Source organism: Calypte anna, chromosome 1, assembly GCF_003957555.1.
Source record: "Calypte anna isolate BGI_N300 chromosome 1, bCalAnn1_v1.p, whole genome shotgun sequence".
NCBI classification, from domain to species: domain Eukaryota; kingdom Metazoa; phylum Chordata; class Aves; order Apodiformes; family Trochilidae; genus Calypte; species Calypte anna.
The window spans coordinates 48,994,318-49,011,844 of record NC_044244.1 but is presented as its reverse complement, the minus strand read 5'-3'; the positions used below and the strand labels follow the sequence as shown (position 1 = coordinate 49,011,844).

General features: G+C 43.2%; 1 protein-coding gene across 1 annotated transcript; it reads right to left on the bottom strand.

Moving 5' to 3' along the window:
* Nucleotides 1-5,858: 5,858 nt before the first annotated feature.
* DDX47 (DEAD-box helicase 47) lies at nucleotides 5,859-16,163 on the bottom strand. Its single transcript, XM_030468954.1, has 12 exons — nucleotides 16,054-16,163; nucleotides 15,230-15,323; nucleotides 13,649-13,837; nucleotides 12,915-12,986; nucleotides 12,708-12,826; nucleotides 12,120-12,191; nucleotides 11,880-11,996; nucleotides 11,579-11,725; nucleotides 11,139-11,276; nucleotides 9,879-9,949; nucleotides 9,229-9,358; nucleotides 5,859-9,138 (listed from the first exon to the last, which is right to left on the bottom strand). The coding sequence occupies exons 1-12, from the start codon at nucleotides 16,144-16,146 to the stop codon at nucleotides 9,016-9,018; spliced, it is 1,365 nt and encodes a 454-aa protein (XP_030324814.1). The 5' UTR covers nucleotides 16,147-16,163; the 3' UTR covers nucleotides 5,859-9,015.
* Between the last annotated feature and the right edge of the window lie 1,364 nt (nucleotides 16,164-17,527).

Here is a 17,527-nt window from a genome sequence, read left to right as displayed (position 1 = left end):
TTACTGGTTAGAATGTATTCTGACTTTCCAGGAGAGTAAAAAATTTTTGTAGATTTGTCCTAAACTTAACCATCATTCTCTTTACTCATAAAAAGGATTTAAGACCAATGCAATTGAAGAAAATTGTTAAATATAAATGAATCATCTCTTCCTAGCAAGCACCCCTCCATGATTAAGCAACAAGAGAATTTCCCAGAGAGCCCAGAAGGACCTCCATTGCTTTCTTTTACTTCATTACTTTTTATCTTTCAGAGCATCTGTGAACACAGACTCCAGTCAGTCCCTGGACTGAGCTGGAATATGCTTGCAGGTGTGAAATGGAGGGACCTCCAGATGCACAGGGGCTGTAGTAGCTTCCTCTGAAAAGAGGCTTCTAAACACAGAGGTGTCTCCTAAAAAGTCATAAAAATGGAGAGAGCTGAGCAGGAACTATTGAGTCAGCTCACATCTTCCCTGCACTCTGAAAAATACAAGAAAGGCAGAGTTGGAAGCAAATGCCTTGGGCAGGCACCAGTCCATCATCAGGGAGAAGAGCCTGCAGGACCATATGGCAGTGCAGCATGAATAGCAAAAAAACCACAACAAACCAAACAAAAAAAGAACCAGCCCTGGGGTAGTTTACGGACCAGGCTGCAGCTTTCTTAGGGGGCAAGTCTGGGAAGAAGAGAGAGGGGCAGAGTGCAGAACGTGCTTAGAAATGGGGATGGAAGCAAGAGAACTTCTTGGTGAAGGTAAGCAGGCAGACATGTAGGAATGGCTAAAGGTGAGGGGAGAAGATGAGAAGTCCCAGAAAAAGCACCAGATAATGGAAGTTTAATGCAACACATTCTGGGGCATGTTGAGCATGAGGCAACATTGCTTGGGAGGGATCTTGGCAGAACTCAGCAATCAGCTGCAAAAGCATGCAGTTGCTAATTATGTGAAGTGAGGCTTTGGCTGATGCTTCCAAAGAAATAAGTCAGTCCACAGGGAGAGGCCTGAAGGCAAGGAGGGAGGCTGCACCCAGGCACTTGTGGGTGGAGGGGCTCCCCTACCCCAGGCCATGCAGGGAGATTCACTCTTCCTCAGCCACAGGAGTGGTGACTCCCCATCCGCGTGCCCCTGCAGCCATCACCACCCCAAGATCTTCATCACTGAATGCTTCCAAAGGTTAATGGAATCCCTTGGTCAGCTTTATCTGATCAGATGATGGGAGTGGACCAGGTAATGATGCAATCCTGCAGACAACACAAGAGAGAAGATGCAAACTCTGCCTATCTAGGCAGAGAGATTCTGCTGACCTGCTGAGCTGGCAGGCTAACCTGCTCTGGTGTACCAGTTCAGCCCTGCATGTCAGCCAGTCCTGGCTTCTGCCACAGGGCTCAGCCCATTGCTTACTTCTGTCACAGAGAAAAGCCTTCCAGATGAAGCTGGACCTGGGGCAATGCAGAAGCTCACAAACTGTTTCCTTCTACCCAGGATTCATTTTAAGGGTTCATTCTGGTGCAGTCCTACCTCACTTCAGGAAAGTAGGCATAAATGTACATATTTATCCTGCCACTGTGAAGGTCAAGGAGATGAGTGTCCAGATCACAGAAGCCACTTAAAGGCAAGGCAAGCCAGCCAGCCATGGGTAGCTTCAGACCTCTACCCGTTGAAGGTCCTTCCCCTCCAAGAGAGATAACAGCTCCATGCAATTTATTATCCAGCTATAAAGAAGGACTTCCCCTCCATCAGTCCTCGTCTTTATCCCTGTATCTTCAAGTCAATAACTACTGCACTGACCTTTCCACAGACCTCAGCATATTTTGGATTTGTTTGGATGTTCAAATTCTTTTGAGTCAGAAGAGCATCTTGCCCCATGCATGCTTTGTGCTACCCATGTAATTGGCAATATATGGTTTTGTGGATCTCAGATCATCAGAAAAGCAAAGGGTTGACATGGCTAACAAAGCTGAACACTTCCACCAGGAGTCTGCCCTGGCCCAAATAGAAGAGGCTAAAGAACATGGCAAGGGAGGAGAGAGCTCAAAGCTTTTATCTGTGTCCTGCACGGCACAGGACAAGCAAACACGGCTGGTTCATAGGCTTTGCATTCCTTTTTAAGAAAGAACAGAGCAGTTGGTTTTCCAAAGGGCTTGCTGTGTTGTTTTTTTTTATCTCCCTCTTTTTTTTTTTTTTTTTTTTAAGGAAAAAAAAGAAAGCCTTATTTGCTGTGTAAGATACAGAGATAAAGACACTCAACAAAGATTTCATTGATACTATGCCCTCCAGCAAGCTGCCTTCCCATTGCATAACAGGTTTATCAACACCAGAAGGCAAACAGGGCCCTGCACTAGCCCTGTCTTCCTCTACATCTGCTGCTTCTACTGAATGCAAGAGAGCCACAACCATCTGCTACAGGATTTTCAAAGAAATATGGCATTCACATGCTCACAAGCAGTCCATGCAAACACAAGACCAAGACAATCAGTGACAGCAATTTCAGCAATTCCTGTTTCATCAGACAAACACAACCCTGATGGAGAGGGAGATTCCTCGCTTGCCACAAAGAGTTACTTACCAGCCAAACCAGGTGGTAGCATCTGATCAGTGAAAGCAGCACTGACATTTTGAGATGGGATGTAGTTGGGCATTCGAGGATGAATAAACAAAAAGTCATCCTCTGAACTAGATTGAGGCAATACAGTTGGACTAAAGAAGTTGTATCTGAGTGGGAGCCTTGGAAGAAACAATGGGTCACAGAACACTAGCATGCTTTGCAAGGAAAACCTCTTTAACAAACCTCTGAGATGAGCAAGCCTGGCTGCATCCAGGCAGCTGAACACAGGCAGAAGGGAAGCTATCCATAAACTTGATCTTATAGAGAGCAGACAAGCAAATATATTTGACACTTCTAAATATTTTTGATAACCATTCCTCACTATGCTATCCATTTTGGAGATCATAGCCAATACTTTATTTGCATTTTTAAAAATTTGCAATTTTTATCTAAACTTTTCTTGAAAATTGGAAAGGTGACTCCAAGATTCACAGTTAATATTAAAGCAATTTTCACTTACAAATGAAGAGAGCCTTAAGTAAGAAAGATGTATATGACCTGAGTGTATCCAATGGAAAAGAGTCCAGAGGGCTGCAGGATCTCTAAGAGGCATCTCAAGAAATGCAACTGCAGGAACTTCAAGCTGATTCCGCCTTGGGTCTGCCAAAGAAGACTGTTAGGCTCTCTGCTTCAAATTGCTGATTGTGTTTGGAGAAGACCAGCACTTAACAACAAAAGAGAGCCTCTGGCATGCACCAAGGTAAAGGTTTAATACACCTGTATGCATGCACATGAGCACCAGTAGTAGGAAATTATTCACTCGTGGCAATTTTATCATTCTGAATTCGTCTTGGGGGAGAAGCATTACTTCCCTGCTGATGATGCAACAAGCACAGAAACTGGCAAGGACAGCTGAATGTTATGAATTCCCTTCAACTGAGCTACAATAAACATAGTAGAAGAGCAAAGATATCCAATTGCATGCTTGAATGGGGTAGCTTAATTTCTATTGCTTTAAGTAAAAATGAATGAGCCTACACACATTCTCTCCCAGGCTTATTCCCCAGATCTTGTGCCCCCTTAAATTGCTACTGCAGGAAAGAAGGTACTGTTGTCATTCCAACTCTCATTGCACAAAGCACTTTTCCCTGCATCAAAGCAAAGGAATTTCATGTTTTAGTTCTGTTCAAGGGGATGGAGACAATGTACAACAAAAACCACACAAAGGAATTATTTTCTTCTGGAAAGACAGCATAACCAAAGCAATTCTAGCTTTTCATGCAATCCTCCCTCTACTTCACACAGATGACTTGCAGAGCAAGTTTTGCTATTTGCCTTTTCTTTATACAGACACGTTTGTGGGTGAAACTCTTGAGGGGGGTAAAGGCCACTTAAATCCATCTAAAAGAGAAATCCATGCCAAAAAAATGCTGCCTTCCTTGACAGTATCAAATATGGAGGAGGAAGTGATGGACAGAAGGAGTAGCCTCTGTGAGAGGAGGGTCAGAATTGTTTCTTCATTGACTTTGCTAGAATTTGAATGGAAAACAAGATATTGCCCCCTTTTTGCATAGAAAGCCCACAGTGTATTTCTCTTTCATCAGAAACCTATAGCAAGCACCAAGTCCAAAGGAAGGCAGAAACATTTGACAGAATCCTATACCTACTCTTCATTTCATGGAGAGGCAACAGAGTACCATGTACATCTCTGCAATGAGAATCCTCTAGGAGAGAAAGCAAACACATTTTCAGGCTTCTAGACAATTTCTTCAAAAAGTGCTGGACAAGCTCCAAGAGCATCCACCCCTCCCTCAGGACCTACAATGCTGACAGCTGAAGACTGGACAGTGTCACTGTCTCTGCTATTGTACAAGCAGGCCTGACCTTGGCATAGTCCAGCACAGATCCTACCAAGAAACATGACCTGTACTTGATTATCATGCTTAGAAAGGTACATACCCATGTCCCAGAGGGCCTCTGGAAGCAGAGAGAAAGTGCTACTGTCATCATCATAAGCTTCCATATTGGAAGGGCCCTCAGGAAGAGATACATCACTGAAGGTATGGCTGCATTCCTCCCTGGGCCAGAAAGCAAACAACCATTCCCATTTGTAAGGTGCTAGTGGAACAAAACATCCTTAGAGATATCCCTTTTAAATATTATTAGTTAGAAGGAACTTTCATAGTCTGACCAGGAAAAAAAGCCACCTGAAAACCAAGAGTGTCTTTTTAGATTTGAAAAGACAAAAAAACAAAACAACAACAAAAAGAAAAACAAAACCACAAAACCCCCCCCCCAAAAAAATCCAAAACAAACCACCAAGAAGAAAGAGTAAACTCCAAAGTTGATTCTCCATGGTTACACAGCCACCATTTTTGGATTTTTTTCTGCCCAAAACCCTATCAGTAAGTGCATGAGCAAGAACAGTAAGAATTCAGAATTACATGGATAATACCTCTGGCACCAAAGCTTAATTTTCACAGCATTTGCTCTGCAACATTTACAATAATTAATTACTCATGTGAATGTTTACAGAAGCTCCTCACACGCCATTGCAGGCAAACCACAACTTCACCTTTACACAATCTCAAAATGCTTGGTACGTGCCTGTGTCTTTCACAGGTCATGCAGCCAATTTCACTCCTTAAGTACTTCCAAGGTCTTTTAAGAATGTTGGATACTCTCCTTCTTTGTTGTTTGGCTAAACTGTGAGTTTTTACTAATTTCAGTCCTGCTTTGCAGACTAAGACACTCCAAATTCCCAATCTGGTTCTCAGATTTTTACTCAGAGTTCCCTCCTAAACTCATTCTCTTCTCTCCACAAATTAATGGTCTTGCAAGAAAGTCATCATGCTTGGCTTGCTCTCTTGGTCAGGTTTACTTCTGGGAGGCAAGGGGAAAGGTGTGCTGACAGGTCCTTCATTAGGCTATGTTTTTGTAACTATTTTAAGCAGACCAGGGTTTAGGCTGCCACCACAGGAAAAACAGCCCTGGATTCCCCACCTTGGTTCCCTGCTGTGCTTTCTTTCCTGTCTTACTTTGCAGCCCCCCTGGGTAGCAGCTGTGTGGCACTGGGGAAACGTGATGGCCAAATCCCTTTCAGAGAGATCAGTTCAGCACAGCTTCTGCTCTGGACCATTGGGATGCAGGGACTGCTACTTTTTGCAGCTATCCTCACTTATGTTGAAGTCAGTTATCTACACTGACATCAATGCTTAATTTTACTCCTCCCCTCCAAAGGACTGTCCTGCTTCTGCTAGCTCTAGGATGACATTTAAATGAGACACACAGTATCTCCATTCTTTACTGCCCGAGGTAGTCACCTATGCAGTGTTAAAAATCAAAACTAGGAAACTTTATTTAACAATATGTAACAAATATATACACTTATCACCTTCTCATAATGAATATAAGTAATGCAGAATGGTTTCAACCTGCAAACACCCACACAGAACATCTCTCAAGAACACAGTTTTTGTTAAAACTTGAGTTTCAAAAAAAAAAAAAAAATTATGGGTTGTGTTGGCTGGATCCTACTTTACATCACACTAAGGTTAATCCCCCACTTCAGCTCCCTGCTGTGCAGAGATTCAAGAGGTGTGCTTCAGAACTTCCCCTCAAGAGTCCTCCAGATTAAACAAATACACTGGCATCAGTTTTGTACAAAAGTATGCAGTCACACACATGCCAGTGCTGCTGGTATTTTCTGAACTGGCTGTTATTCAGAGTCAGGTCTCACTCCATTCTTTCCCCTTCATGTTTCATTAGATCAGCTACAGAGTTTGCTTTAGCTTGGCTGCAAATTCTGTTTTGACTAAATACATATTTAGACACTCCCTATTCCACTTCAGTTATACAAACACCCTCTGACCTAGCCCTCATAGAGTGGTCACAATAAGAAACTATTTCCTGCCACTCCAACTTTTCGTAGTTTCAGCTGAAATTGAATGCACATACCTGTGGCAGGTGAGGCACCAGTGAGAATGTGGGTGTGGTGAGACCTTTGCTTTTCTAGTGTCAAGTGTCTCTATGGCTTGTCATTCCAAATCAAGGGAGGTGCCCAGCTGTCTAGGAGTCACTCCTATCAAGGAGGCTCTGCACCCTTTCACAAAGAGCAGCTCTACTTCTCTGATATTCTTAGAATTGCAAAGGAGGGATAGAGAATCTCTGATCCCACCAAGGGGCAAGACAGGTCCCCTCTGCTGTTGCAGCCTTCCACACAGGAAAGAACAGAGAGATGCTAGAGACTCCACTAATTAAAGCCTCATGCTACTTCTGAAAGGATTGACTTTCCCCTACCCCTTCCAGAAATAAATTGCCTTTCATAATACTTTAAAAGACTGCTTTAGAACTAACTCTGCATGCCACCCAATACATAGCTAGGAATAGCACTAAAAGGTTTTAAAGAGACCCAGGAACCTCAAGAGGGATTTAATCCTCACTTGCTGATAGCAGGACCTACACCCTGTCCTTTTGAAGGATAAGAAATTCTGATAAAGCATCCATCAGGACAGAAGACCAGCCATGAGAGTTCTCATGCTCCATGGGGAATAAGCATTTGCATTTCCAACGATATATGCTCACTCATTTTATTCCTCTCTCTATGGTGCACTCTAAGGCTGTTTCCTCTTACCTGTGGGGATCCCTACTAAAGGGCCCTGCAAAATTAACACATTCTTGTTACTGGGCTTTCACTCCTGTTTCTCTGCACTAGGACACACAGAAGATGCACACTCTTCCTCCTGATTTGTAAGAATGCTCTAGCAGTCAACATAGCCAAGATCTGTATCCTTACTTACCCATCACCAATCTTAGACTGCTTTTGAGCTATCAAACTTGAAGATGAGTATTCAGGAGATTTGAGTAAATTGCTACAAAAAACAGGACTAAGTAAGAACACTGTGACACTCCTCTCCCACCAGGGAGTATGTCTGTTCCTCATGAAGACAATAGACCTGTTTTAAATTAAAAAAAAGCAAAAAACCAAACCAAAATCATGTTCCTCTTACTTTTAAGCATGCTGTGTTTTTTGTAATTTTGCAAAACGTGCTGCCTGAAACTGTAAGTAAAGAAGCATTCTGACTAGCATGCAAGTGTGTGTTATTTATCTTGACACTATGAAGTAACCATTGTGCTTATCTTGACTATGGCAGTAGTTTCAGCTTTCCATTTAGATCTAAACGAGAATCTTTTGAACTTTATTTTTAATGTTTCAGAAAATCTAATTTATGTGTAGTTCTAACAATCAAATTTTCACATTGAATGATCACTCAGCAAGTTCTCATCTTTCTGTGCTCACCAGCAGTAATGTGGTGTGAAAATTTTTATTGCCAATGGGACCAGCACTAACCTGGTTTGATGAGAAGCACATTTATGCCATTCTTGTAAGAATCTACTTATACTGCACTGAACTGTGCCCAAGACACTGAAATAAACTGAAACACAGAGAGCCTCTGTACTGGTTTTTCTTCACCACCATGCTCGTGAGCTGCTTTTCTATGTAAATATCACCCTCTTGCGTTGGTTTGTAACTACTACAAGAATCAGCCACAAAAAAAACCAACCCAGACCTCTCCTTGATCTTGCCAATCATTACAGATTCTGAATCGAATTCTTTTTCGTTTGTTTTTTGGTTTTTTTGGGTTTTTTTTTGAGAATATTTCAGATTGGAAAAGACCTTTGCGATTACCGAGTCCGAACATCACCCATATTCTACGAAGTTCTTCTCTAAACAGTATCACTCAATACCACAACTAAACGACTTTAAAACATGACCCAAGGATGCTGACTCAACCACCTCCCTGGGCAGGCTATTCCAGTTTCTGACCACTCTTTCTGTGAAAAATTTTTTCCTAATGTCCAGCCTAAACCTACCCTGTTGCAGCTTGAATCTTCCAGGGAGTGAATAGCCTGATTCTGCTGAAACACATTCTCTATGCTGGGCCACTCTTCAGATAACACATCTTAGGTATTGGTGTCACATCTGAATCACTAAGATTGACCCAGGTCAGTGATAAGACAAAGACAAGTTTTAAAATTAAGCAAAATATATTTGAAGTCTTCATGTCACATATTCCTTCACTAAGGCAAGAGCATCAGATGTGCTGTGGAAACTCAAGTCATTTCTTTTTAACATTTTGACAGACCTAATTTGACCTCAGATGCACTCAGTGAGTTTGGGCAGTGACACAGGCTGCAGCAGTGGGCAAGCTGCACTCACCATGCTGCACCTCTTCGTGACTAAGCAGGGCCAGACCACAGCTATTTTCAGGTCCTGACGTGGTAGTCTGGTGTCTTTGAAAGGAAGCCTGTCCCCATCGTATTACAATGGGTTGAGCTCAACCTGTAACTGGTGAAGAAGAGAGGGAGTTGTTTTCCAGGTGGACTGCCTAATTTCATAAGTAGTTCTGAAAAAATCCACTGGAGATGTCTTGGTAGATGTTTTTGCCAAGCTCATGTTCGTAAAGAGAAAAAAAGTCTGTTCAAATCCTGAACTAAAAGGCTTTCCTTTTCCTCTTTTTGCCACCTGCCACCTTATTCCTGACACCAATAGCTTCTTCTGTGTCATCATCATCATCATTCCGAGATCGCTTCTTCTCTCCCTGCTCCCGCAGCTCCTGCAATGCAATCAAGACATTGACCAAAAGTTCTGACACCTGAGAAAATTCAGACAACAGTGAGTAGAGGGATAAAAAGCCAGCACCCACCATTCGAGCAAACCGCTGAGCCTCAGCCACACGCTCTGTCAGCATCATTACTTCTTCTTCTTGCATGGGGAATGCTGGCAGCTTCTTACCAATCAGGTGTTCAATGCGCTGGAACAGCTCCACATCGTACCTGAGAAAAGACATAACACCAGCTTGAAACAGATCTTCCAAGAGTGCTCCAGCTGTCATCACCCACAGACATCACTCCTTATCTCCAGCTCTCAGATAATGTTAGCTTGTGCAGATGGTTTCACAAGATACTCTTAATCCTATCGAAACAATGCTATTGTTCGGTATGGTTTCACTGATTTATTCAGCTCATCTCTGTTCAGAAGCATTTAGAAAAGACCTTTCTTAGAAAAATACTTCAGTATTTACAAAAAAACCCACACTTACTTAAACTGCTTTATATACTATAAAAATACATGCACATTATACAATTAAGTTATAAACAGCTCTGCTCATTACATGCCTGCTTCTAGAATTTATCCTGAACCTTTCTCCCTGAAAACCCTCGACTTTGAATTATATCCCCTTTAAGTAAACAAAACCAACTGACACATCATAATGAAAAGCAGTATTTTCTTCTCATCCAGGATGAGGTCAGATGTTTTCTGCAGGAAGAATAAGTCTCACATTTTAACACTTACTGTGTGACAAAAGTGATAGATTTGCCTGATCTCCCGGCTCGAGCTGTTCTCCCAACACGATGAATGTAATCCTGAAAAAAAATTTCTTGATAAGCATTAAGATATGCACACTAAACACAGAACAGAAATTATGCCCATCTATTTTTACTTCAGGAAAGAACAAGAAAATGAGAAGACAATACAGCCAGGACTAAATACTCAGGACAGTGTGCAGCCTTAGAATTTGAGAAGATGATGGCTTGTGGAAGCACGTCTTCAGTTTTGAGTTCTCTTTCTAAAGGAGAAAACCACATCCTAAGACTCATGATTGCAGGACAAAATTTTTAATACATGACTTTGCTAATGAACTCCCTCTTCCTTGAAAAGCTAATATTTAAAGCAAGCCAATGCTCACCAGTCTTGGGATCTAGTGCTCTACATAGTCTGTCTTCCAGACATACTCTCTGACAGTGGATTTAAATTTAGCAAGCACTGTGAAAGGGAAGATAAATGAGAACAATCTGGAAGTGTCTGATCTATTGAGAGTCTTCTGTTTATATGTTCCTAGGCTCTTTTCCAGGTTTTATACTGCATTATGGAAATTAAAATACTCCCTTCTCCATGCAGGTTATGTGGAGAAAGGAAGCATCATGAGAAAGCAAGCGTGTCTTCTGTGACCTGGTTAGACAAGAGGAAGGGACACAAAAACTGTAACAACATAATTCAAACTCCTGCTCCCAACATATCTTTTTAAAGATTTTGTCCTTTTACAATTGCAAAAGGAGCAACTTCAAAAGAACCACTGTACTTTCTTCTGTTCACAATGTGTAGTATCTTTGATTACTATAAGAAACAACAGCAATTCCTGAAAAGCATGTTGATTGAATGTTTTCTGAAACTAGTCTGGGAAACAAAGGCAAACCCCTAAGGCAGAGCTATACTTTCTATAAGGATGAGAGTTAGTAACAATGTGTTTATCAACTTGTTGCACTTCGGTGATATGAAGGTGAAACATATTAAGTAAATCTCTCTTGATCAAATCTTAATTGAACATCACAGAAGAGTGTTTGCTTATTTTTTAAAAAAATGTAATGTAAAACGTGACTTTTATATGTGAGATACCAACTCACTGGCAAAGGCTAAAATACATCCCTTAATCTACAGAAGTGTGAACTAGACTTCCAGTCATCAGAACACAGAAAGGTGTCTTTGTTCCTTTGTCTAGCCTCACTATGCTCCCCTATGACTGGAAGCTACCAGCTGGCACACAGACTAGCTTACCTTAGAGTGTGTAGGAATATCAAAGTTTATCACCACATCTACATGTGGGATATCCAGACCTCTGCTTGCAACATCAGTAGCCAGCAGAATAGAACGTGCCTTGGCCTTGAATTTGTTTAAAGCGCCCAAGCGTTTATTCTGGAAGAGAGGAGGACAAAAAGAGAAAGAGAGAATAATGCTTATTCTGGTTAACATACTCTTGAAATACTGCTACAGAAGAATTGGAAGAGAAACTACTCAAAAATCTTGCTTCTCTAATTTCTTGCTGAACTATTACAGAATCACCAGCAGCATTCACACAAGTTAAATTTCTAGGGAACAGTTCGATCCACAAGCTGTGAAATATTCTGTCTGCAAAGCGGTTGTGACTCAGTATGATGCAGCCCATTTACCGTGCAACAGGTGTCCTGTCTACCTCTTTCTGGGGCACCTGCTCATACCTGACTCATCTGCCCATGGAGAGGAATGGCTGTGAACCCCAGGTTCCGTAGCAGTAAAGCAGTCCTCTGAGTATTGTTGCATGTACTACAGAATATCATGAACGAATTTCCTGCTAGTTCACTCAAGATATAAACCAGGTAGCTGTCCTGCAGAGAAAGAGAGGGAAAAAAAATAAAGGAAAAAAAAAAAAAAATCACATATGCCACAAGCATAAGCACGAGTAGGTGATAAGATATTGGGCAGATGTAGGAACAGAGAGACAAGAGACTCAAAAGAGGGAAAATACAGAAGTGGCATTACCTTGTATTTGGAGGGGATGAAAATGTAGTACTGCTGTAGTTTTTCAACTGTTTGGTATTTGGAAGAAACAGCACATTTAACAGGATTCTTCAGAGCAGCACGCTGGAGTTTTTGAACCTGGGAAGATCAATGTAACTTAGCACTAGGTGAACAGAGATCCTGTCAGAAATCTGTATCATAAACTCTAGTCAACAGAATAGCATTATGGAAGGAGAACAAAAGTGAGTGCTCCTCTCTCACCTTCTTTGTCATAGTAGCAGAAAACAGGAATGTCTTCCTGTCTCGAGGAATCACTTTTAATATCTTATCCACCTGTAAAATTAGAAAGGAAATGGAAAGACTGAATACAACAGTAACCAAGACATAAGCCTTCTCTAAATATAAGTCATCCAAATAAATATTAATGTACTTGTGCAATTTAGGTTCATGGTAGGAAAAAAATTTCCCCTCCTCTAAGGGGAAGGTTGTAGGCAGAAAGCTTGTTGACAGCTGGCAGTGTGAACTCTAGAAGTCCAACAGCAGTGCAAATATCAGGGAATACTCCTGCAGGAAAGTGTGTACAATGATGCCCTACGGTAACTGTGTCAATGTGAGGTGCTCCCGAGAAACCAGTACATTTCAGGGACAAAACGCCTCCTACTGTTTTGTTAGAGCTCTGCAGAACTCTGCCAAATTCTACTCCCATCAAGGTTTATGTGCAATTATTAGCTTTGAGTTAGTTTGCTATGGATGGCTACAGGATAGCTCAGTGTTTATTATGTGACTGTATGAAGTGATTTTCAAGGGACTCATCTGACACTGCAAACTCCTCCTTTAGCAGATTCCTACCTCTGTCTCAAAATCCATGTTAAGGATCCGATCAGCCTCATCCATCACTAGGAACTTCAGAGCTCGTAAGTTGAAGCCCTTTGTGTTCTCCAGATGATCAACTAGACGGCCAGGGGTTGCTACCGACAAAGTCACAAGAGCAAATTTAGATTGAAAGCAAAGGAAAAGGAAAAGACTCAAGGGGACACCCCCAGCACATTAACTTACCAATTATAACATGCGGTTTCTTGGCTAAGGCCAGAGACTGAGACATTGTGTCAATTCCACCCACAATAACCGCTGCAGGACAAACAGAATGTAGTGAAACACTCAGCATCACACCAGCCAGCCCCTGGCACTGTAATGCTTCCTCCTGCTCCCTGCCACCCACAACAAATCTGCACAAATGAATGGCTACTTATCTTTATGAGAATTCACTTTATTTTAGCACACTTGGCATTCCAAGGCCTCTTAAGCATAATTAAGTCCTGACTGGCCCCAGGTTCTTTATTTTCACGTGAACAGATATAGGAAGAATCTACTCTTTAAAGTCAAACTTGTCTGCAAATATCTCAGAATTCTAAAGATACTCACAAAGCTTTTATTTTTGTAGAACATACCTAAAAAACCAATACAGTCTGAAGGAAACAACAAACTACACAGTACTGAGTGGAGCTCCCTGCAATTTCACTGCAAATAAACTCACTATTGAGAAGATTCTCTTCTACTTTATTTTAACTGTTTGGACATAAAATGCAGAAGAGCTGCAGAATACTCCATGAAGAAACACCATCCAGTCTTTCCCAAACCTGATACAAGACCTCTGTCTTCCAGCATCACAAGGCTTTCTCATCTTTTGTTCAACCCTCCATACAAATACTCCCTACCTGTTTCTTTGCAACCTAGAGCTGACAAACTTCAGTCTTGAGGAAAACTGCTCCAGTTATCACAAAGCTACTTACTACTGTGGACACCAATGGAGGATCCAAGAGCTTCAAATTGCTCTGAGATTTGGAAGGCCAGCTCCCTCGTTGGTGTGAGGACAAGAGCAAATAGTCGCTGAGGTGTTTCCAGCAGTGCCTGAAGAATTGGCAAAGCAAAGGCTCCTGTTTTCCCAGAGCCAGTTTCTGCCAGCCCAATGATATCTCTGCCTGCAACAAGCAGCATAAAAAGCATAAAAACTGTTACAAATCTAGACCAGAGAAATAAGCTTTTAAAGCACAGTGCAATAAAGCACAAAAATTCCCTACAGACAGGAAAAAAAAAAGGAGACGCACAAAGGGAAAAGAAAGAACAGTGGGGGGGGGGGGGAAGAAATTTCAGAACATCTCTGCAGCTACTTTGATTTTGATTTCATTTGTACAATAATTAATCTTGATCCTTTCCATTTGCTATTTAAATTTCTGATAATATACAGGTTCTGATAACATACATACTTTAGGTTAAAAAAATCCTATTTTTTCTCAGATCTGTTTGTCAATTTACAGCCTACTGCTTCTATCTGGGTAAGTATTCTGGACTGTTTTCTGCCTACTGGTTTACAAAGAAATGACTTGATTTTGTAACATTGGAGTCCATAGCAACTACAAGACAACACCTTTACCAAACTCACATTTCACATGCTACAATCAATTTTGTACTATTGATAAAGAAAGTAATCTAAATCAGTTTGCAGCAGGGAGGGTTAGGATAGCAACTTAGTTGCCCAAAACCAGTATAGGCAACAAGGTAAAGTTCATCACTAGAATCCATTCTGACCACCTGAACTTCAACAGCGAGAAGAACCTGCTGGCAACAGGCCTTCAAGTATAGACAACTTCTCCAGAATGCAAGCTTCCTTTTGTTTTTTTTCAAGAGAACATGCATTAAAGGAGTCTGACAACAGTTGACTACTAGGACAGAGCATCCTCTTTCTGTCACTATATTGTCCTGCTCCTTTTTCACAGGGTTTTCTGTTAAAAAAAATATTCTAGAGACAGAAATGTTTGCTGAATTAAGTACTAATTTTTTCCTGTAATTCCAGATATTTACAGAAAGTCATGGTGGTTTAGTTATTACTCACTCTAGAAATCTAATTTCAAAGAATTGCCTCCTCATATCAAAGCAGGTTATACAAGCTATGTAAACAAGACATCTCCAACTTCAGACACATACTGTATGTTTCCATCACAAGAGGCACCAGCCTCAATCTATCAGAAGTTTACGGTGTATTCTTGAACACGTAAGAAATAAAATGGTCAGCCCTCAAATAATAGAAAATAATTAATTAGCATGGAGTGTCATAACTACAGGACCACAAAGAACATTCAAGAAACCACATATGTACCCACTTGAAAGTCTAGAATTGCAGGAAGAGTTTTAGGAAAAACTATGAGTTCCTCCTGGGAAGGACAAAAAAATTAACAGAGACAACTTCTAGACATCTTCAATGGTGAAGTGAGAATACTCTCACCCCTGCCACTTATTTCTCACTCAGCACAACTCATTGACATGGAGCTCTTTGGGCATTTCCAGATTCTGGATCAGAGAAGCACACTGCTCACCTTGAAGAGCCACTGGAATAGCCTCAACTTGGATCTTTGTTGGTGTCTTCCATCCTAGCTGTTCACAAGCTTCACACAGGACATCTGTCACTCCCTAAGGATTTGTGAGAAAAGGGAAACAGACATCACCCAGGAGACTTAAATTAAATCACAGTTGTCAAATATATGCTGAGACAATATCAGAAGAGTTTTGTTTCCAAAACCTAGCAGGCTCTCAGTGCAACTACACGAAAGGAGAGGCTTCCCACAATGGTGCCCACCCCCATCAGGAATTTCATAGATTTGTTCAAAACTGTTAGGAGTGACTGCCATCAGTAAGAAATCAGTAATTTCTCCCCCTAATGAAACTTTCCTAAAGTTTCCACACACTCCCAGTCGATCCTCTTCCCCTCTAGGAGCTTCCCATGAGCATGGAAAAAGGAAAACACCTGGACGTGTTAACACAACTGAAAATACAGGCAGCCGAATGAGGATCACAGAAAGCAAAGCCAATTTCACCGGAGTGGAGGCCTGAACTCCCCCCACCTCCTGACCGGGCACAGCACCACGTCCACGGTCCGAAGTAGGGCCGGCGGTGCACACGCTTGCCCCCCACCCATCGCGGCTCCACCGGGCGTGGGGCCGCCTGCAGCCCGCGGAGCGCCACAGCCCGGGGCCGCGCAGCGGCGGGGCGAGCCCGGCGGGACGGCGTGGAGCACGGCCTGGCAGACGGGGCCATGCGAGCAGCTCCCCTGCGTCCTGATAGGCAATGCATGGGCAGAAGGGTGCTCCTCAGGAGAAGGGAAGCAGTAATGGGGGCAGAAGCAGCTGCAGCACAGCCTCACCAGGTCTTTGAAGCTCCGTGGCGCTTCCACCACCTCCGGCTCCGCCACTGCCACCGGCTCGGCCGCCTGCCCTTCCTCCTTCCCTGCTGCCATTTTGGACCCTCCCCTACTGAGGCAGCGGAGAGGAGTTTGGGGGTTGTAGTCTCTTCCTCCACCCCTTTCCCTGGGGGCATTATGGGATTTGTAGCAAAAGAGCCAATCGGAGCAGGCGGGGCGGGGCTGCAGAAGGTGGTGTCGCCCAGGGATCAGTGTTGGACCCCGTTCTGCTTAATATCTTTATAGGTGATTTAGATGAGGGGATTGAGTCCATCATCAGCAACTTTGCAGATGACACTAAGATGGGGGGGAGTGTGGATCAGCTGGAAGGCAGGAAGGCTCTGCAGAGGGACCTGGACAGGTTGGAGAGTTGGGCTGGTTCCAACGGGATGGGGTTCAACAAGGCCAAGTGCCGGGTCCTGCACTTTGGCCACAACAACCCCATGCAGCGCTACAGGCTGGGCACAGAGTGGCTGGAGAGCAGCCAGACAGAGAGGGACATGGGAGTCTGGATTGACAGGAAGCTGAACAGAAGCCAGCAGTGTGCCAGGTAGGCCAATGGCATCCTGGCCTGTATCAGGAACAGTGTGGCCAGCAGGTCCAGGGAAGGGATTCTGCCCTTGTACTCAGCTCTGGTGAGGCCACACCTCGAGTACTGTGTCCAGTTCTGGGCCCCTCAATTTAGGAAGGATATCGAGGTCCTGGAGCAGGTCCAAAGGAGGGCAACCAGGCTGGTGAAGGGACTCGAGCACAGATCCTGTGAGGAGAGGCTGAGAGAGCTGGGGCTGTTCAGCCTGAAGAAGAGGAGGCTCAGAGGAGACCTCATCGCTCTCTACAACTCCCTGAAAGGAGGGTGTAGCCAGGTGGGGGTTGGTCTCTTTTCCCAGGCAACTATCAACAAGACAAGAGGGCATGGTGTCAAGTTGTGCCAGGGGAAGTTTAGGTTGGATATTAGAAAGAATTTGTGTACGGAGAGGGTGATCAAACACTGGAGTTGGCTGCCCAGGGAAGTAGTGGATTCTTCGTCCCGGGAGATATTTAAAAAGAGACTGGATGTGGCACTCAGTGCCATGGTCTAGCAAGTGCAGCAGTAGTGGATCAAGGGTTGGACTTAATGATCTCTGAGGTCCTTTCCAACCCAGATGATTCTATGACTCTATGAGGACACGTGCGGTGGCCATTACCCCTCGGGGTGGCTCCTTTCAACGCTGTTGTCAGGGGCAGTCCCTGGGCTGGAGGGGACCCCATGGAGGCAGCTCCCATGTCGCTGCCCTGTGGTAGAGGTGAGTATGGTTCCTTGTGGTCAGAAGGTGTCTGCTGTGCCTGAAGTTTGTGAGTGTAGCCCTTTGGGAAGGAGGTGTAATGCTCGGGGTACCAAGTACCGTCATTTTCTGCTTTCCTGACTTAAAGGAGACAACGTCAGCCGGGTTGCCCTGAC